Source organism: Peromyscus leucopus, chromosome 5 (assembly GCF_004664715.2).
Source record: "Peromyscus leucopus breed LL Stock chromosome 5, UCI_PerLeu_2.1, whole genome shotgun sequence".
Classification (NCBI taxonomy): domain Eukaryota; kingdom Metazoa; phylum Chordata; class Mammalia; order Rodentia; family Cricetidae; genus Peromyscus; species Peromyscus leucopus.
In genome coordinates this window covers 20,560,246-20,582,641 of record NC_051067.1, presented here as the reverse complement: position 1 = coordinate 20,582,641, position 22,396 = coordinate 20,560,246, and the positions used below count along the sequence as shown (strand labels likewise).

General features: G+C 39.6%; 2 protein-coding genes across 3 annotated transcripts in view; one reads left to right on the top strand and one right to left on the bottom strand.

Annotated features, from left to right (window-relative positions):
• Positions 1-230: 230 nt before the first annotated feature.
• On the top strand, positions 231-9,241 carry Nol7 (nucleolar protein 7). Of its 2 annotated transcripts, XM_028867731.2 has the most exons (9): positions 231-520; positions 601-661; positions 1,175-1,233; positions 2,258-2,286; positions 2,501-2,582; positions 3,085-3,206; positions 3,296-3,373; positions 3,599-3,712; positions 8,969-9,241. In XM_028867731.2, exons 1-8 carry the CDS (start codon positions 267-269, stop codon positions 3,676-3,678), a joined length of 765 nt encoding a protein of 254 aa, XP_028723564.1. In that variant the 5' UTR covers positions 231-266; the 3' UTR covers positions 3,679-3,712; positions 8,969-9,241. The 2 variants fall into 2 exon arrangements, with proteins under 2 accessions (XP_028723564.1, XP_028723563.1); XM_028867730.2 differs by lacking the exon at positions 8,969-9,241 and having other exon boundaries at positions 3,599-3,830.
• Positions 4,693-22,396, bottom strand: part of Ranbp9 (RAN binding protein 9) — an 89,563-nt gene continuing 71,859 nt past the window's right edge. The window contains exons 12-14 of the mRNA XM_028867724.2: positions 21,489-21,640; positions 8,672-8,783; positions 4,693-5,686 (exon numbers count right to left, since the gene is read on the bottom strand). Coding sequence (XP_028723557.1) covers positions 5,556-5,686; positions 8,672-8,783; positions 21,489-21,640 — 395 coding nt within the window. The 3' untranslated portion in view covers positions 4,693-5,555. The remainder of the gene's footprint in view (positions 5,687-8,671; positions 8,784-21,488; positions 21,641-22,396) is intronic.

Genomic DNA, 22,396 nt, shown 5'->3' with positions numbered 1-22,396 from the left:
GATGGCCATTAAGTCTTATTTCGCTCTTGCCGCTGTTGCATACATCAGACCAACCTGGGAACACTGAGCAATGAGATGTCCTGTCCCTTCCTACCCGGACTGTCTACCCAGTCACAACCACCGTGGGGAGCCCCGCCCTCCTTCCGCGCACGCGCCTAGGTGCGTCTTGCGGCCTCCCGACCAACAGGGGGCGCGGCGAGCGCGCGGCTCGCACGGCTAGCTGCTGCTTCCGGGTCAAGGGTCGGACTGCCGTCTTCCCGTTGGTCATGGTGCAGCTGCGGCCGCGCCCGTCGCGTGTCCCCGCGCCGGCGGAGGCGATGGTGGACGAGGACCAGGCGGCCTCGGAGGAGGAGGAGGCGGAGCACGGGCTGCTCCTCGGGCAGCCCAGCAGCGGCGCTGCCGCCGAGCCGCTGGACGAGGACGAGGACGGTGACGACGAAGCCCCGGAGGAGCTGACTTTCGCCAGCGCTCAGGCGGAAGCGAGGGAGGAGGAGCTGCGCGTGCGCGAGAGTGCACGGAGGTGCGGCGCCCGCCGCGGGACCGGGGCGCCTCGCGACTCCCGGGGCTCGTCTCCCGCTCACTTGAACCCTTTTCTTCCAGGGATAAAACGCTGCTGAAAGAGAAGAGGAAGCGGCGCGAGGAGCTGTTCATCGAACAGAAGGTTGGGGCGGGACGTGTGGCTTTGAAACCACGGCCGGGGCTAGAGTTCCCTCGCTCAAAGCTCTTGGGGAATTGAAGGATATTGGAGCGGGGTTCCTGATGCTTCTTGGCAACTGCCCTAATTCAGAGTGGAAGCTGACCCTCACCTGGCCTTGACGCTTTGGTCTTTTAGGCTTCCAGAGGTAGTGGGGTCTTAAACTTAGGGCTCTGAAAATGTGATTTGTAAAGTAAAATGGCACGTACCGATTAGTTATTTCACATCCCAGAGACCTGACTTCAAATGGCCATGACAGATACCTTTCTAGTCATAGGGACACTTGAACGTTGAGCTAATGTGGGCACAGTTACAGAGGCTGTTCTGGACTTTGTAAGCCGTCTTTCTGACGGCTTAGTAGTATAGCAGGGCAGTGTTGGCCCAGATGCAGGGCTGTTTGAAATGAGTAACTTTTTAGAAGCAACTCCAGAAATACCTGTACATCACTTTTAACTTGTCTTCATGCCTTTCTTCTGAAAGAAAAGAAAGCTGCTTCCAGATGCTGTTTTGGAGCAACTAACTGCTGCTTCGGAGGCTGAGTAAGTAACAGGGCTTCTATTTATGTAAAGCCATCTTTGATTTGTCTGTAACTGAAGAAATTTGCCCAAACTTAAAAGCTACAGTGGTTTTGGAGTTCCTGATCCCAGTCTATCAAATAAACTTTGCCCAGCACCTGTCCAGGGGCAGGGTAGTGGTCGGTGACTTAAGCTTATCATTTAGTGGTGTGGCAGGCACTTAACCACAGGCTCCTAAAATCCAAACTTTTTTGAAGCTGGTTTTACCAAGCCAAAGCTTTAGTTACATTTGTCTTTATTTCCATCAAGTAAGTCCTACTGAAACTTACTCCTCTACCTCTTGGCACTCCTTGGTGCATTCTTTTTGTTTTTCTAGATACCGTTTCTCTGTGTCGTCCTGACTGTCCTCTAACTCCACCTGTAGATCAGGCTGTCCTCAAACTCAGATTTGCCTGCCTCTAAGTGCTGGGATTAAAGGTGTACACCACCATACCCGGCCTTAGTGTAAACTGTGAAATCATTTTTACCACAACAATACGTGGCTGTCCTTCCGTGTTCCGATCTTGAGTTCCATGAGGCACATAAGCAGGTATTTGGTGAGGTCCTGTCTTTTGTAACCAAGTTCATGTCATCCCTTTCACTCGCCCCTATCACTTTCTCCTGTGTGATCTGTATGGCTGCATCTGTACCTCATCTCTGAGGCAGTTTAGTCATTTGATAGTTGTCTGGAGCCTGTCTCTTGTCTCCAGTACCCAGACGGTTGAATAATCTGTTATTTCTCATTGTTGAGATAAGCTAAGTTATACAAACAGTTCCTGAGTTTTTCAGAACATTAAGCATACTCTTTGGATGTCTACTAACAGTGCTCAGATTTAAATTCTTCTGAGAAGACACTCCATGCTGTGTAGTTACTGAGTTGGTGGCAGTGCTGTAGGGCATGATGAATCAAAGTTAGGAGTAGTCATAAAAGCTGGAAGGGATCTTAATGTTACTTGTTTTGAGTATCTTTTCCTGCCTGCCATTTTGAGCTTTTGTTCTTTTTCCACAGCATAAAGAACTCACCAGGAAATGTAAAAGGTATGGATTGTTCTCATTCAAGTAACTTTTCGTGTAAGGGTGAGGTCATTTGCAGGTAATCTTGGCTGCTTGAGGCCCTTAGGCCTGGCCAAAGTTGGCTCAAGCCCATCCCCCATTATTTTCTTCCAAATAAAACCTGCACTTACATGAAGTGAGCGCCATTAAGTGTTAATTTATATAAATACTATTCACAAAGTGGATCTTAATTTTTCAGTTAATTTGAAAAAGAAAAGCGAACACATTGCAAAAGGAAGAAACTCCAAGAAAGTTAAAATACAAAAAGTGCAGTCTGTCAGGTAATGAGTTTTGTTGTTTTCCCACTGGGATGTAAAGTTTCCTTCTTCAAGTTTTGGCTTATGAGGGGAAAGTAGTAGTGTATCTGATTGGGTTATTTGTAGAAAAATACCAGTTTTGACAGTAACCTTTACTTGCTGCCTTAAAATGTGTTAATGCATTTCTTTTTCTTATAAAACAGCACATGATTTAGCAGTATTGTTTAACACATACAATCACTTAGACAGTGGATGAGCAAGAACAAAATGACTATCTGAAGTCGTGTAGGACTGGGAGTAATAGAGTACTTTGTGAGGCCCTGGGTTTGACAGTTCTCATCCCTTGTCCCCCGCCTCCCCCCCCAAAAAAGGTGGGTTAAGGATGCAGCTGAATGGTAGTGTTTAGTGGGACAGCCTGGGCTGACTCCCCATACCACACGTATGTGTGTACGTGCACACATAGAGTCACATAAGAGAGTCAGCATGTACCCTCTAATTCATTCCGACCTTTTGTATTGATCACCAGTCAGACCAAAAGCTACTTGGCTGTAAGGCTAAAAGATCAAGACCTGAGAGATACAAGGCAAGAAGCAGCCAAACACTTCATCCACAATTGTTTATATGGTTCAGAATCCAAGAGGACTACTGGTAATTTTCTTATGGACATGTCTGTCTGTCTGTCTGTCTGTCACGCTCTCACAATGACAAAGAAATGATAAGTAATTTCTTCTCTTTAGTAAACAAGTTCCTGTCACTGAACAACAAGAGGCTACCAGTGAAAAGGGCCGCAGCCCAGTTTCTCAACGGCACTTGGGGTAAGATGGAGCATCTGCTCTTTACTCTAGTAATTGTACAAAGGAAGTGTTTTTGGAAGGAGAGGGGTCATAATTATAAATTGAAAGACCTACTTTTTATAGAAAGTGTATCCATTTATGTAAACTACACTCTCAAAAAAGAATCTGAATTTTTTGTTTCCTAGGGTTTTAACTAATACCTATGGAATATTCACTCACATGAAGCTTTCTGTTGTTCTCTTATAGGTGCTCAGAAACAACAAAATGCCAAGAGGTTTAAAAAACGGTGGATGGCCAGAAAGATGAAAAAGAAAAGTTATAAGTGAATTGAAATAAAGCTAAATGAAGAACCTGTACTTTATATGTATACAATTTAAGATTATTTGGTGTAGGAAGGACTGATTTCTCAAAATCTAGTTATTCATAAATCATTGTAAAGGATCATTATAAAAACCATAAACCTTTTTGTCTTGGAAAACAGCTGGCTACATTTCTTTCTGAAATGCTTTTATTGTCCTGGAGGAAAAAGTAGTTAGAAAGGAATTTTCATCCTTGTGTGGGCACAAGAAGATAAAGAGACCATCTGTGAAGTCTTCAGTACAGCTTGAAAATCTATTCTGGTATTATTGATATGGTTTCTGCTGTCAGGGAGTAAAAAGCCACTGTTAAAAAGCATGGGGGGAAGCCGAGTGGTGGTGGTAGTGGTGGTGGCGGCGGCGCATGCCTTTAGTCCCAGTACTTGGGAGGCAGAGGCAGGCGGATTTCTGTGAGTTCGAGGCCAGCCTGGTCTACAGAGTGAGTTCCAGGACAGGCTCCAAAGCTACACAGAGAAAACCTGTCTTGAAAAACAAACAAACAAACCCAAAACAAAACAAAAAAGTATGGGGGAAAAATTCCCAAGAGTAAGCAAATGTCTGTTGGGGGAAGACTTAAATGTCAGCCAGCACCTCTGTCTAGCAATGGACTAAATTAATCTGAAATAATTGGGGGGGGGGGCTTTGTTCTTTAAAGAAAAAGTATGTGTGTGCATACATGCATGGTGTGTCAGAAGTCAAATTTTATTCAAGTCATCAGACTTGGCAGCAAGGGCCTTTACTTGCTGAGCCATCTTGCCAGCCCTGGAACAGCTTTTCAGATTTTATTAACTAGTTTGGAGGTTTGCAGTTACAGTACCTGTTAAATTCTTACTTTTCTTTTCACATACAGTATCAGGTTTGACTAATACAGTCACCCAAAGGCAGTGTTAGACTGTTAACTTGGGCTGATAGTAAGAATTATTGCTATTATTTGCTCTAAAAAGTATATGAGAACCTAATACATAAATTCAATTGACACTAATATCTGTAGAAGTAAATTTTTAATGGCTGGTTAATTATATCACTACATTTTTATTGCAATATAGTACTCATTTAAGCACTTAAAAATGGAAGGTGTACAAAGATTAAATTAAGACACGGTAAATTGACTAAATATTTGGTTTTTATATAAATAAAGGTCATAACCACACTGTTGACATGTAATACTGTTATAATACAACAGTTAAACTTGTGAGTCTACAACAGAAGTCATCTGTAGTTAAACAGGAAACAAAGTTGAAAAAGACCATGTTAAAACAAAACTACTGGGACTAACAGGTCGGGATTGTAAGTAGCAACAAACGTACTCACTCAGCTCCTGAGTATTTCAAGTTTTACAGTACACATTAAAAATGATTTCTTCCATCAACACTATTAAATTCAAACTGTCGGATGTTTATGCATTTTGCAAGTTACACTGATTGAATGCTTACACAGGAGCAGGGGGTCGGAACAGCTCCCAATTTGTAGTTTACATCACCCACATGCTAACACAAACACAACTTGTTCCATTTCCTCCCCCCTTCTCCCCCCAACAAAGAAGGCAGGATTTTTGGTTTCTTTTAGGTAATTGTTTTAAAGGATTTCTGATGATCAATTTGAACGTCTGAAATTCAGTAATATTTAACTCTTAGACAACTAAGAGGTTAAAAGATGGAAAATATTTTCTCCTAACACTAAGTTAGAAAATCATTTGCATCATGCTGTAAACTAGGAAGCAATGTAAAGCGACAAAAACCTGTCCCCAGTACATAATTAAAAAAATCTAAATTTCAAATCAGCAGAGCCGGTCTACTTCCATGTTGACTATTTGCCACAATGTAAGTGGGAGCTCCTGAAGTGCATAGCTAATGTAGGTAGTCTTCCACTGTGGCAAACGCACAGGATCCAATTCCTGATCGAGCCATCAGTCCTAGACATTGTGTGGCCTGTCCCATTGCTAGGGCAAGTGGAGGTTGCTTTGGCAGATTGTGGGTTTCTAAGGAAAAAGGATTAGAAAATGGAAATAGCAATTAACAAACCATTTTTAAAACCATCTTTCAATCTAGAAAATACAACATTTGCTACATCAGTGCCTGTGAGGATCTGAATTACCTGACTAGCAGGGCAGATTGATATTTCTAAGAAAAAAACCTTGCGCAGAGCTAAGATTTTTAAAATTTGTTTTTTAATGCATGGTCTCACTTTGTATTCCTGTCTGGCCTGGAACTTGGAGCTTTGCCTGCTTCTGCCTGAGTGCTGGAATCAAAGGTGTGTACCACCACATTGGCCAGAACTAGATTTTTAAAGTATATACTCAACTTGTTCCTTCTCTGTTAACCATGACATTTGGGGTTGAAAATCTACCCATCTACTTAGCCAAGATCAGCTGACATTAACAAGAAAAGGCAGTACCATGTTTTCATTCAGTTGACAGTGATGCTACCCTGTGGATAAAGTCCAGTGGGAGCTGATGAGCTGTCTCTAAGGTGCCCTGGTAAATGTTATTCAGAAGTAAGTGAATGGCTGTCAGAATAGAGAGCAAAGCCACCCTAGAACGGAAGAGGTTAACTTCTAACCACTACTTCAGATGTATTAATAAACAGAATATTTCTTGGGTGTTACATATCACAACTTTCAGACTGATTTTTGTGGTTTGTTTTTGAGATAGGGACTCACTATGTAGACCAGCCTGGCCTGAAACTCTGCCTCCCAAGTGCTGGAATTAAACATGCAGTAATTACCAAAGATAAGTGAACTAAGGGTCACAGGACCCACCCCAAAGCTAGTAATTCTCTATGGAGATGGTGTCCAAATCAGTTCATGAAACTAATCAGTCCTCTACAGGAGAAGCTCACAGGGCAAAACCATGACAGTGGCTGTCAAGCTCTATCTGATCACCGACAGCCTCAGTTCAGAGTGTGCAATACAGCAGAAAAAAAAAAAAATATTCTGAAGGAATGAAGCACAAAGAAACACAGAAAAGCAAGCCAAGGACTTATTAAGACATGAATAAAAGCATGGAGCAGATAGGTGAGAAAACAATGGTTTAATAAAAAGTTGTCTGAGGGTTAAGATTATTGAAATACTGATTTATTGATAAAGACAAAGGAAAAATTTTTATTTTTAAAGCTTAAGGAAGGTTCAAGTGAGCACCAGGTTCATTATTACACTCTCTGACCAAAGGAGGCCTCTGGTTTTAAGCATCTTTAAGCTTTTAAGATCTACAAACCACATACATTTAATACATTATGAATTACATATAGGTCTACCCATTAGTAGCACGAAAGATGCAGTCATCCATGGGACTGTTCAAACTTACCATTTTTAATGTAAGCATTAAATGTAAGCATTGTTTATAGCCTCCACCCCAACCCCAACACACAGACACACAGTCTCACTGTATTCCTGTCTGGCCTGAAAGTCTTTCAGGCTGGCTTCAAGCTCAGAGGTCTGCCTGCCACACCCAGCCTAACACTTTTATCTTGGATAATACTCCTAAGCATTTGATTTGAAGAACTCAAGAAATTAAAACCTGCCACAAGAAAATTGGCAATCAAGATGTTTGTGACTACCTGTAATGCAGTAGTTTCAAAAAGACAATCACAGTAAGCCACCATTCCTGTCAGCACTGTTACTAAATTCTCTTATTTTTACCAACAGAACTGATACATATATGGACACTAAAAATACAACACACAAACCAAATTCATATTCTACACACAAATTCTAATTTAAGAAATTGTAACACAAAGGCCACTATTCTTATTCTCAAATGGCAGTATTGACCCTTATCAGATTTAGAATATGAGCACTCATGACTTCCTTTACCTTTTTACCATGAAATTTAGCCTTCAATACAAGTACCAATGTCCAAATTACTTGTGTGACAGTGCAATTCCAAATTGTTTGAAACACATGACTACAAATCTTTTAAACTTCACCAGGCCAAATAACAATAGTACAAACTTCTAAACTGGACTTAAGTCTCATTTTATTGGGTTAAATTAAAAGTCTAAAGTTAGATGTAAAATAACCCTTGAAGAAAACAGCTCAGAAATTAAGCTTTATGTGCAGATCAACCCAGTAACATTTACATAGGAGTGCAACCACAGAATTTGCATAAAATATTTGTTCAGTATGTAATTACTATTGCCACAACTGTGTGACATACTGAGAGGAATAGAAACTAAAACTAACAGAACAATAGGTTCTAGTTCCCCATTTCCCATACACACTGAGAAAGGGACTGGTTAATCTGAATACAAATGTTTGAGTCCAGGGGTTGGTATTGCTTATATCTTAAGACAGAACCTATGATGTGGGGAGCTCAGGTAACCCTCATTCTTTTTTAAAATACCTTGAGTCAAAAGAAGCAGAATGCAGTATCAGAGTGGTACCAGCTTTGACTCCTGAGTACTCTAGTCAAGTATTCCTTTCTAGCTTCCCTTTCCTGTGGAGCAACTATCAAAACACGCCCAAATTCCTTCCACAGCAGTCAAACCAAGTTTTGATCAGCCTAAACACAGCTACTGATTTGTCACTATAAAGCCACCTTTCTCACCTGGGCCAGTCAAGGCCACACACTTCCTACATCCTCCACAACTCACCCCAATGATAATGGAGAAGGAGTTTAGGCCCAGTAGATCAAAGAATTTAAAAAAACACTACCTGTTATTCCTAGTCCCAAAGTGAGGGTGCCTCTATGGTAGGGTTTTTCACTTAAACACAAAGATTACCCAGCTACCGCATTCTAAATGAGAAGACTCATTAAGTGCTTATATATTTTCAAACAAACATTGCAAAATTTCAGTATCTTACCATTTTTATTCCATCGGAATCCATGTAATCTGGTATGGAGGAAATTTTCTGTATTTTAAGGTAAATATATTCCTGTTTTACTGAAACAAATGTTAGGACAATATCCTTTCAAATGTTCAGAGGAATGTAGCTGAAGTCTAGTTGTCTTGCTTTAGTTACTTACCTAATATTGCACTGTTAAGAGCTGAGCACACAGGTTCTCTCTGAATTGGATCAAGTTGATTTCCAACTGGACTGTTCCAAGGATCTGAATATGCTAGTAAACTGAATGCGTCCTGTTGAAAACAATGTCAGTTCAGGTAGTTCAGCTGATGTGTTTATTCATAGTGGTTCCAGGATGAAAGGTTAAGATACAGTTTTACAACACTAGGTGACTATAACCCTTTAAACACATGTTTTATGCTTCAGAAAGCAGACTATATAATAGAGTGTAACTGGTTTTCTGTTTTGTTGTCAACAGTCACTTTTGTTCATCTCTGCCACTCCCCCACCACTTCTGCAACACAAGCCCAATAGGGAAATTAAAACCAAGTCCAAAGGAATGGGCTCACACTGATGAAGAAAGAAGAGAGACCAAACATCTAGGTGCCTTATTATATGTGATCACTGATATAAAACTGACTATGAATAAGGCCTGCCTTAATTTCTGAACAAATGTGGGAACTGGACATATCTCATTTTATATCCTCTCAAGTTTAGTAGTGGAAAAAATAAAGCCAAGATGGATCCTGTAGACATTCAGTATGTTATTTCCAACTACACCGAAACAACTTTTACAACTTTAAAAAAACTGGACACAGCTTTCTTTTCACTCTTACCACGGAAGATGTGATAGTTTCAGACACTTGCTTCAAGTCCAAGCTGTATGACTTGCTAGCTCTGGCCCCTACCATAAAACTGTCTTAAAATACCAGTTTCATCGTGTGATTTGGGGTGATTACAAAGAGATGTAATTGCATAGAATTATGTGAGAAATAATCAAGTTAGCACTGTCCTGTGGTGGTTTGAATGAGAATGGTCCCCACAGGCTCCTATGTTTGAATGATTGGTACTCAGTTGGGGAAACTGTTAGGGAAGGATTAGGTGTGCCTTGTTGGAGGTTGTCATTGGGAGTGGACCTTGAGGTTTCAAAAGCATACATCAAGGCTCAGTCTCTGCTGCTGCCTGTAGAACAGGATGTAAAGCTCTCAGCTACTGCTCCAGCACCATAACTTCCTGCTTCTTGCCATGATGGTCATGAACTAACCCTCTAAAACTGAGAGCAAGCCAATTTAAATTCTTTAAGAATTGCCTTGGTCATAGTGTCTCTTCACAGGAATAGAATTGTAACTAGGACAATTCTAGCGCTTCTGTATTTGTATGCCAAGTCAATAGCCTGATCCAGAGTAATATTCTGTGTGTGTTTGTGTGTGTGTGTGTGTGTGTATGAATGGACAAGAGACTCCATTGCCAATAGACATATGAAGGGTGGCACAGAGGCTGTAAACTTATGAAGGTGGGAACCACAGCACTCTAAAAATGGTGTGTGCTACAATTTCTGAACTTCTACATTTAGTTGCTCAAGCAGACTCTATTCCCTTATCTAACATTACTGAATGTTTACTAAAGCAGGTGTGTGGGGGGAGAAGGGTACTTCCTGTTCAGTTGTACTTAGGCTCATGTCAATCCATATATCCCATGAAACAATCTGAAGTTAGTCTGAGGCTACAAAATGGAATACATATGCCACTAAGTACACACATGACTTATCCACTGGCTTATATTGCTGAATATTTCATTTCAGTTCAGTTCAGACTGCCCCAATCATAATGAAAGTTATAGGAACACAGAAGTTTTATAATAAACCATTTAGAGTTACCAGTAACTAGTCATAGGTGTTGGGTGTAAGAAAGTCTCTATGTACTTGCTTGATAACAGTAACTGCTTCTTATGGCACTGACTATGCTTTTGTGTCTAACAGAGCTAGTAGTTCTGTTCCCTACCCCACACCCCACCTCCAGCTTACTGTTCAAAGAACAGTCTATTTCTCACAGAACTAACTTACTATTAGTCTTATTATTTCTAAAGACTATGCTCTCATCAACACTAATTTACCCTGCAAACCATAGCCATCTAATGAGGCGTCATTCCCACCATATAGGTACATTTTATAAGATACACCAAGAATATGTCCAATGAGTGACTAGTACATAGAGCCAAGGATAAAACTATTCATGGATCTACACCCTGACACCACCAAATGGCAGGTTTTGAAGCCTCACAATCTCAACTTCCTTTAGATTTAAAAACAAAACCTCCCAGAAATAATAGCTGTAATAAGACAACATTTCAGGCACTCATAAATCACCTCAACTGCTTTCACCTGAGGGTGGTATGCCCATCCTACAGATGCAAACTGAGGCACAGTGAGAGGTCAAGATTACACAGTACCATAAGATAGAGGTTCCCTTTGAATCTACACATGAGTGTTAAAATTTCCTTTTACTTTGGTGAGCACAGCTGCTAGGCAGGACACATAGCAACGACTAGAACCTAATCACTGCTTTTACCATATTTCTATTGACCTAATGGGAGCATGTAAACTGAGGCTAAGAAAGAAAAATGCATGGCTAAGGAGGAGCTAGATCCTAAAATACTCCAAAAACCATATCATGAAAACATGTTTTCCATAAGGGAGGCAATGGGACTTAAGAAAAGAGCTTGGCAGGGATCAGACTCAACTTGAGAAGACCCACAGAGCAACACCACAAAATACAGCTTAATGCTTCTCAACCTTCCTAATGCTGCAACTCTTAATACAGTTCCTCATGTTGTGCTGACCCCCAACCATAAAATTATTTTTGTTGCTGCTTCATAACTGTAATTTTGCTGTTATGAATTGTAATATAGGATACCTAATAATATACAACCCCCAAAGGGGTAGCAACCCACAGATTGAGAATCACAGGCTTAGAAGCAGAGTAAAGCTCTAAGCAAGAAAACCAGCATTAAATTCCCAAGCAAAAACACCTAGAAAGTTCACAGTTAGGGAACACAAACAAAACTAGAAAAGCAATATGAATGTTTTTTACTCTGCAATGCTGTGCTAATAACCAATTCTAAAACTGTACCAAGTGTTACCCCTAAGACAGGATGAAGGCCCTAGTTTCTGGAATGCAATCTAGCAACAGGCAGCGTGAGCCACGGAAATACTCAGCCTTTCTCAGGAATTTCTAAAAATATCAATCATCTCAGTGGAAAATCTTTAAAGAAAGATGCATGTATATAAAGGTGTCACAAAACACCTTGACATAAAAACAAAACAGCAAGTCACGTAACCACTTCAAAGTACCCATAAATAAGGTGTAGAAACTGGGAGAAATAAGATAAAACAAAACTAAACAAAAAACCTCCCAAGTCACATAAGGCAGCTCACACTTGGGAGGCTGAGGGAAAAGGTTTGAAAGTTAAGAGACCAGTGGGGGCCACACAGTGGGACCCTGCTTTAAGACAAAAGGGTCTTATAATTAATTACTAATTAGGTGAAATATGTGCACGTGCGAGGTAAGACAGACAGCTGAAATTATGGCGCCACTACAGGTTATGCTTCATTTTAAAGACTTCTTTGATGGAAATAATGTCAGGAAATGCAGTTTCAAACATCTCCATTTTGACATAGGAGCCAGAATGGTTTCTGGTTTCTGGACAGTGTGATCCTAGCTGGCTCTATTTCTCGTTCAGTCACTGTACTGAAAGTCGCCCCCCACCCCCCACCCCCAGGCCACGACTGCTCATGAGTCACACTGCTGGCATCTAGAAATGGTTGCCAGACCAACCAATCCAGGTGGCTTTCCTGGGAGCTACTGGAAGGAACAAAGAACAAAGATGACAATAAAAGAGGAAAGGAAGACTGGAAACCTGGAAGGACAAAGGTCCAGAGATGTTTCCGGCTGCCTACTGCTGCACGAGCTCCCTAACCATTTACTTTAGAGTGGTGCACATGAAGGGAAAAAGAACACTGCCCTTAGGAGCAAACAGTACAATTTTATCTTTAACTTCAAATTAGTCTCTTTGTGTGGGACACTGTTGTGCATAAAGAGTCTAGGCCACTGACAGTCTGCACATACAAGGTGATCCCTTAGGATTATAATGGAGCTGGGTAATTTCTATTGCCTGCTGACATCACTCTTGTCATGCCAATATTATGTGTTTGAGGAAGTATAAACAAAGTATAAAGCACTGCTAGCCACAACACACAAACACACACACACACACACACACACACACACACACACACACACACACCGTATAGCTAGCTGTGCAGTAGACTACACCATCTAGGTCTGTGTTAAGTATACAATGATGTTTGCAAAAGAACAAAATGGTCGAATGTATTTAAGACATATCCTCTTCATTAAGTGATACATAATTACATGTGTAAACTAAAAGGTTCTGAAAATCCTCAAACACCAAAGAAAAACCCATAACCATATGCAATCTCAAAGAATAAAGAGAAATAATTTCAAAACCTCAACTCCATTTCCATTTTCCTCAGATTCTCTTGATCTCTCGTAAATTAGTTAAGTCACTGATTGTTATCGGAAGCAAGGTAAGTTTGGGAAATGAGAAGGAAGCAGTTCTGAAAGATATAGCTGCTTAGGAGTCAGAAGTACAAAATCAAAGCCAATCATTATTTTTAGATGAAGATGATAAACTCTGTGTGTGTGTGTATTCAGTGTAATCAGGAAATACTTTTGAGATATGGTCACATAATGAGCTTCATGTTTAAATGAGAACCAAAGACACAACACAGTAAGATGGAGTATAACTCAAAAGTAGTAAAATCACATTCCTTCTTCCAGCTCAATTAGCACAGATTTTGACAGCATACACAGATGACTTGAGTATAAAAAAAGCCCAAGAATTCTTGGGCACATTTCATATTCCCAAGTATTGCCTAATGAGACACTTTAAATAGTGTGGTCCAAGGACACATGGTGTCGAGTCCCTTTTCAAGGGGGGTGTCAAGCTTGAAATTGTTCATAGTATCACTGAGGTTTCCTTTGCCCTTTTCACTTTCATAGTCCATTTCCCACATAAATGAATGAATGATTCATCTGTTTCATGGATTCAATGCAGACTAGGTCTGAGAATCCAGTTCATCTATTAAACATTAGTCCTGAAAAGATAAAAATGATGCTATTTCTCATTTAAGTGAGGGCATTTTTAAAAAATAAATCAACAGATTTATGGAAATTTAGTTTTAACTTCTAATACCATAGATAGCAATAGATGTAACACATATAGACAAAAAAAACCCTGACATCCAACATGAACCCAAATTTCCATGTAGGACTGGAAAAAGCTTTAAAAAAAAAAAAAGTTAGGCCGGCGGTGGTGGCGCACACCTTTAATCCCAGCACTCGGGAGGCAGAGCCAGGCGGATCTCTGTGAGTTTGAGGCCAGCCTGGGCTACCAAGTGAGTTCCAGGAAAGGCGCAAAGCTACACAGAGAAACCCTGTCTCGAAAAACCAAAAAAAAAAAAAAAAAAAGTTTAAGAGTTTCTGCCTGCTGGTGAGCCTTTGAGCAGCCAGTACATTAAGTAGGAACAAAAAAACTAAGTAAAAACTCCTGCCACAGCACAAGCATCAGTATTTTAGAGCTCTACGAAGGTTGAATGCAGTTCTCAGCACGAACCTTTGACGAAGCTCGTGAGCTCAGCTTGACTTTCTGCAACCCAAGAAGTGGGCAGAGCCAGTCACAAAAGCCAGGGGCAGAGTTTTACACCACTTAGCAGTTTAAAGTTTGTTCATGCAGTCAAAAAGGCTAAAAAATATGCAGTAAAAAAGGTCCAGACAGAAAAACCTCTAAATAGGTTACAGTGTGTTTAACAATGTATGTAGGCTTAAGAAAAGGAAAAGGGTATAGTTACAGAAAAAAAAAAAAAGTTTACAAAATAAAGTCTTTAAAGAGAAAGTAAAACGAAAAAGCCATGTGAGATGGGAAATACATAGGGAGTCTGGATCCTGTATGTTATTGTGCTGATTTTGAATTTTTTGATTGTTAAAAAGCAAAGGATAGCTGCAAAGAGACTTGGAATTGAAAGAAGGACTATTGAAATAAATCAGCCTATATACTTTAGGAATGCCTTAACTCTTAAAAAGTCAAAAAATATATTTGTCAAATGGAAATCAAAAATGCTCTGGAGTTTTGTTCCCACAGGAGACCGGAGGCTATAGATTCCTTCAGGGTTAATATGGATCAGGTTGGATCAGGCAAGACCTCTGGAACCTTGACAGGTGGTATCGATTAGCAAAAATTACTGCTAGTCTTCCCAGGACTTGGCCATTATCTGAAATTTTCTCTCTAGGACCCTAAAGATACTTTATTCACAGATAGTAGGAAGAAGTATGGAGAAAATTATGCCCACTTTCCCAAAAAATTGGGGGGCGTGGGTGGCTGTTGGTTATTTAGTGGGTTATGGATGTTTGTTATCATTTAGGGGAATATTATATTGATACAAATTTACAGTTATTTTTGTTACACTGTATATATGTTTCTACTCTTGTTTAAAGGATTTTTGTATATTGATAAAAAATTTAAGGTTACTTTTGTTATAACATATTGTATGTATGTTTCTATTTTTGTTTGAGGTATTGAGCCTATGCAGTTCATTTGAAAATGTGGGGTGAAGTTCTAGTTTTTGAAAGCTATTATTATAAACTGTGTAGGATAAATCAGGAAACATAGGTTAGTGGTCAGCCATTTATAATAATCAAGTTTGTAGATATGTTAGGTATGCTTTCCAGATCATATAGATATATTTTAGATAGATAAATGGTTTTCAAACCTTTCAAAGACCTACAGAATATGGCATTTAAAATGTTTTGTTAACTTAAGGTTTTTCATGACAATGAGATACATCTGTTCCTGGCAGCACCAGTTTACTTCAGTGAAGATGACTGGCATTGAAGAAACTTATGGAATTTGCTTTTATTGTGGCAAGGTTAGCTACTGGGCAAAGAAACTGTTCTTGCCTTTGACTGCTGACAATGTGCTGTGCAGACTGGACATGTAGGACATACAGGGAAAAGACTGTTGAACTTTGCCAAAACAAGGCAGGACAGTCCTTCAAAATTCTTGCTTTACAGAAGAATCTGCCAGACATTCTGCAAGACATAGAAGAAAGTGACTGATTGCCAATACAAGGCAAAACAATCCTTCAGATTTCCTGCTTCACTGAAAAGTCTGCCAGATATTCTGGGCCTGTAGGTTGTGGACGGATGTCCCAATGTTGGAGAGGAACTTTGGGTGACTGTCCAGGCAGCCAAATGTCTCTGTTTGTTAGATAATATTACATCTTTCTGGGTCTTTGACAGAGTTGAAGACTAGAGAGTTATAGTCACAGTTTCCTTAGTTATGATAAAGTAAGTTAGGTGTAAAACTTTGCATTCACTAAGGATAGATAATGCATTATTTTCTCTGAATATGCTAACTTATAAATGGACATATTATGAATGTAATCCTCACTTGATAATTGTTATTGTATATAGTCTTACTATATTTAACTTAAAACCTTTTCATTTTTATTTGACAAAAAGGGGGAAATGTAGAATATTATTTTAAGGTGTGTTACTTTTGATTATGTTGTATTTTTTAATTCTGTGAAGCTGTGTTACTGTACCTGTCTAAAACACCTGATAGTCTAATAAAGAACTGGACAATAGTAAGGCAGGAGAAAGGATAGGTGTGGCTGGTGGCAGAGAGAATATATAGAGGGAGAAATCTGGGAGGAGAGAGCTAGCTAGAGCTAGAGGAAGAAGAGGACTCCAGGGGCCAGTCACCTAGCTAAACAGCAAGCCAGGGAGTAAGAGTAAGATTACAGAAGTACGAGAATGGGAAAAGCCCAGAGGCAAAAGGTACATGGGATAATTTTAAGTTAAGGAAAGCTGGCAAGAAAGAAGCCAAGCTAAAGGCTGGGCGTTTATAATTAAGTATAATTCTCTCTGTATGTGATTTACTTGGGAGCTGGGTGGCGGGTCCCCCAAAAAGAGCCAAGAAACAACAACAAAAACCCTTATAAACTTTTCTTGGTGTGTGTGTGGGGGTGCACATTGCTCAGTTAAAACCCAGAGCCTCTTGCAGTACAGGTAAGCATGTGCTATTGAGCTAAATTCTCAGCCTCCATCAACAATTTTTAAAAGACTGAAGTATCAGAAACATTAAGAACCATTTTCCTAAAGCAGCCTTCAGCATCTAGCAAAGAAGTACTATTTAGATACCTAAAGACTTAATAAAGAGCTTAAATGTTAACTTTCTTAACACTCCTGACCAAACAGGTCTGAAAAGTAATGCATATTGGTACTGTGTATTACAAATGTACTCATAAGAGACATACTTAAAATTGAAGAGTTAGTAAAGATTTATCTGACCATTTGAATGTCTTCTAAGGCAAATGTGGACAGCCATTTTCCTGATACATGAATATCTGTTTCCAATTCTTTTATATGTAGTACAAAATAGTAATTGAAGTCTCTTTCTCTTGACTGCTGAGGGTTACCACTAGAAACACAAATGTTATATTACACAGCAGATGATGTGGTATGGTGACTGCACTTTTCTTCCTCCTTAGTTACTGAAATGTAAGGTGTGATGCCTTTAATTGAGGCTACCAAGCAAGTAGATATTTACTAGCAAGCAGGTATTTACCATACCCTTGGCATAAAGCCATAGTGTTGGCCAAGGCTATGGTATTAGGTAATATTACAAGTTGCTGATCACTAAATTCTTAGTTCAAGTCCAGAATAAACACAATCATTTGCCTTTTCCTGTAATATCCAATCTTTAGTCACAAGGGTCACCAATTACATGTCCCTTTGCTTTCTATGCTATGCTGTGTTGGAATATAAAATGTTTCTTACAGGCTTGTAAGTTCAATGGTTTGTCTCAGAGAGTGGTGCTATTGTTGGAAGCCCTGGAAACTTTGGAAGATGGGACCTCGCTACAGAAAGTAGGTCACTGGGACCATGTCTTGAAGGATATAGATTTTTTTTCCTGTTTCTTCCTTTTTCTTTGCTTTTCTCTGCCACTGGCTCCTGTTCTTGGCTCTGCCCTATCAAGGTGCCAGAATCAAATGGGATTATGGGTGGAATGCAGGTAATAGTCAGGAGTTATGAACTTTTTCTAGTTCTATTTCTTTCATAGATTCTTTGTTTCTAGTGGTGGATAAGTACATAAAATATACTTGATAATGAAAAACGTTAAATCCAATGTGAAGCCCCACAGCTTCAGAATGGCTGTTCTAACTATATGGCTGTTTATTGAGCTGTATTATAGTCTATGAGTCTCTGTAATTTTGTTGTGTGATGTTTATCTTTAATAATTTAACTTTAAATACTCAAATTTCAATACAATTTAATGCAATCTAGCTTAACAAAACATTCCATTTTCAACTGATACACAAAACTGTGGGTAACTTATTGCTGAAATTTTATCCCTCTTATCATCCACCATGGACATATCATGGACTTCAAAATGTATTTTAACCATTCTGGACATGAAAGACAATCTACTCCTTCACTGACCCCCATAAAATCCATTTAATTTGCTCCAACTCTGGAACAATGTTTACTAAAAAATATACCTCAAGTTTATGGTTTCAGCAGCACACTACAATTGCATAGTATGCCACAGGGGACAGGGCACTGCTCTGCAGAACAGCTGGCACTTAAGACTGTTATTTGTGATCTAGAACATTCTTCTAGCTCAGAGCTGCCTAATGCCATCAAGAGTTTTGATTCACAAATGGGCAAGGTTCTAAGGGGAAATTCCAGGTATAAATTCCCAAGAATTTCCAAGACATTGCTCAATGTTTAATAAAACTATATCTTGGTGCCTCTGACATTTATAAATCTCAAGGAAAAACATATGATATGGTTTGAATGTGAAATATTCCCCAAAAGTTCGTGAGTGTAAAACTTGGTCCCCCACCCTAACAAAAACAATTAACTTTGAAAAGCTGGGAATGGGGCTAGAGATGGCTCAGTGGTTAAGAGCACTGACTGCTCTTCCAGAGGTCCTGAGTTCAATTCCCAGCAACCACATGGTGGCTCACAACCATCCGTAATGAGATCTGGTGCCCTCTTCTGGTGTGCAGACATACACACAGACAGAACACTGTACACATAATAAATAAATAAATCTTAAAAAAAAAAGAAAGAAAGAAAAAAAGAAAAGCTGGGCATGGTGGCGTATCTCTTTAATCCCAGCACTTGGGAGGCAGAGACAGGTGGATCTTTGTAAGTTAGAGGCCAGCTTACTCTGAGTTCTATGACAGCCAGGGCTGTAACTCAGAGAAACACTGTCTCAAAAAAATAAAGACTTGGGCTGGAGAGATGGCTCAGAGGTTAAGAGCACTGGCTGTTCTTCCAGAGGTCATGAGTTCAATTCCCAGCAACCACATGGTGGCTCACAACCATCTGTAATGAGATCTGGTGCCCTCTTCTGACCTGCAAGTGTATATGCAGACAGAACATTGTATACATAATAAATAAATAAATCTTTAAAAATAAAATAAAATAAAATAAAGACTTGGTCCCCGTGTAAAAGTGAAGTCATTGGAAGGTGACTGGATGGGGCCGGAATTTCCACATAAGACCTAAAAAAGCTTAAAACAAACAAACAAACAAAAAAACCCACAAAAACAACCAAATGCAACTTTCTGATAACCGCTTTTTCTTGGGTGGGCTCAATACTAACAACAGAGAGGTAAAGCTCCTTTAAGAGGAAGCTTCCTTGGCGCAGTGTAGCTGCTAGCAAGTGCAGGTCTTTTAAGAGGCCCTGCTATCAAACACTTAAATGGGGTTTATGAGCAGCAGGCAGCGTGCTATTTGGTGGCAGCATGGACTCACTTCCCAGAGCTGGCACACTAACATGGCTCCCACTAATACCTCTACCATGAAGCTAAGCTCTCAGGGATCAAGTGGGAGGAGCCAGCTGCCAATGCCATGCGCTAAGCCGAACCATGCTAGAAACTAATATAACAGTTTAAGATTCGTCTCATGTGATTAAAAACAACACAGATCCTCAGTAAAGACAGATCCAGTCAGACAGCTTCAAGGCTGTTGGCTAAGATGGTCCAGCCGCACAAACTACTCTAGCCAAGACTTAACAATTATCCTGATTTTCTAAAGGTTCCCCAAAAGATACCAGTACCCACAGACACTAGGAAGTAGTCTAGAGAATGATGCCCACATTCCCAAGAGATAGGGTATGGGTGTGTTTTGGTCGTTCAATGGATTATGGATGTTTTTCACTATTTAGGAGGGTTGGTTACAAGATGTTATTGGTAGTGGTCAGAAAAAAAACTGAACAAAGGAGATTAGATCCAGAGATCTTGTTCTGAAAAGAAAAGGGAAGATATATAAATAACAGGGTAAAAAAGTAGATTACTGAATCTACTTTTAACTAAAAAAGCCAACTACTAGTCTTAAATATTTTACATTGGTATGGATTTTGGTTTATTAATACAAATTTAAAGTTTTTTTTGCTGTATTATATGTATGTTTCTACTCCTGTTTGGGCTACTGTGCTTATGTAACTCACTTAAAAAGGGTAATGTATAATTAAAAATACAGGTTAGTAGTTACTCATCTATAATAATCAAACTTGTAGTCATATTAGTTATGTTTTCAAGGTTAAACAGATATAGTTAGATAGATGGTCTTCAAACACTTCAACTACAGAACATGACATTTAAAATGTTTTATAACGTAAGACCAGTGAGACATATCTGCTCCTGGCAGCACCAATTTACTTCAGATAAGATAATGGGCATCAAAGAAATTCCATATGGAGATGGCAAAAGCTAGCCATCTGGGCAAAGAAACTGGACCAGCAAGGCGCAAAAAAGCAACTGCCAAACTTTGCCAAGACAAGGTAGGACAGTTCTTCAAAATTCCCCGCTTCCCAAAAAGGTCTGTCAGATATACCAGGCCTGTAGGCCAAAGTTGGATGCCCCAACATTACAGAAGAACCTAGGGTGACTGTCCAGGTAGCCAGATGTTCCTGCCATTAGCTAACATTTCACCCTTCTGGGGTCTTTGATGGAGATAAAGACTATAGAATCACAGATAAAGTTTTCCTTAGTTATGATAAAAGGTAAATTAGGTATAAAACTTTAGAATTACAAAAATAAGTAAGAGTATTTTCTCTAAATTTGCCAAATAAAAATGGACTGGATATTGTAACTGTAATTCTTGCTTAATAATTGTTCTTGCTGTGTATAATTTTACTATGTTCATGTTAAAACCTTCCTTTTTAATTAGACAAAAAGGGGGAAATGTGAAATATTCCTTTACACTGTGTGAATATCTGTTGCTGTGATAGGATTAATAGAGAAGCTGACTGGCCAATGGTTGGACAGGATAAGATTATGTGGGTGAACCAGACAGACTAAGGACACTGGGAAGAGGAAGGGTGGAATCTGAGGAGTTTTGAGCCTGAGGAAATAGGAGGTGTAAGATGAAAGAGAGGTAATGCCACATGGCAGAATATAGATAAATATAAATGGGTTAATTTAAGTTGTAAGAGTTAGCTAGTAACAAGCCTGAACTATTGCTTGAGCATTTAAAATTAATATTAATTAATATTAGGTCTCTGTGTTGGTTATTTGGGAACTGGCGGGCAGGAAAGAAAAGTCCACCGACACATGAGGGCTCTAACTCCATCAATGGATTGATCTGACATAATGGAAACTGGAGAATGTGGAGCCTACTTGGAAGGAATGCATTACTGGAGGCTTACCTGCAAGAAGTATAGTTTGCCCCTCACCCCATCCTTTCCCTGTTAGCCTTGCTCTACTGAGTTCCCTGCCATGAGGTTCTGTCTCTCCACAGACCCAGGAACAACGGAGGCAGGTGGAACAGACTGAAACCTCTAGAATGGGGAGCTAAAATAAGCCCCCCGCCCATGTTATCACGGAAAGCAAGTGACATTCTTACCTTCAGCATTTTTTTATTGGCCGTGTTCTTGCCACATTCTCTCCTCAGCTGTTCACTCATGGCTTGTAGCTCTCGGCCAAAGTGGATCATTCTTTCTATGGCAGCCTGACTTCCTCCACATAGCTGGCGTCTTAATTGACTGGAGTCAACTTCTATAAATAAAACAAATGGCCATTTCACTACTTATTGAATGGGAAACAATGGGAAAAAGTGAGAATATAATTTTTTAATGTAATATTTTGTATATTCTTTAGTATCTACTTTTTAGTAGTTCATCTAAACAGATATATGTATATTCGTGAGACAAGGTCTTGTCAGGCTGGCCTTGGCCTCCCATGTGCTAGAGTTACAGGGTATGTACCACCATGCCTGGCTGCTACAGAGATTCAAAATTGTTTTATATGGAACTTTATAACTCAAAGCTACACTTTATCTGTCTCAAGAGACTGGGATCCAACATTCAGTGCAGCCAAGAGGCAAGGATCTTTCAGTGTTTGCATGGAAAATTAAGTGGAACTACTCCCTAAAACTATATGAAACAACATGAGAGAGGAGACGGGGTGGGGGTGGGGTGGGGGGGTGGGGGGGGTGAGAATATGAGAATTTGAAACACAGTAGTTCTCTCTCAGGTTTTAACAGAAAAAATAGGAAACAGATAAAATAAAATGTTGATATTGTATCTTACTAATGAAAAAAACTACACTATTAAGGAAAATGTTACCCTTAGAAGTATTTTCTATTATATATTGTTAATTAATACTCAGTAACAGACAACACTGTATGCATAAATATCACAATGAACAGCATTCATATGATGATAAAGAATGGCTAACGCTTACAAAGTACTTGATATAATTAGTTTTTCACAGATGAACTCATCTGCTCTTCACAATGACCTAGAAGATTCA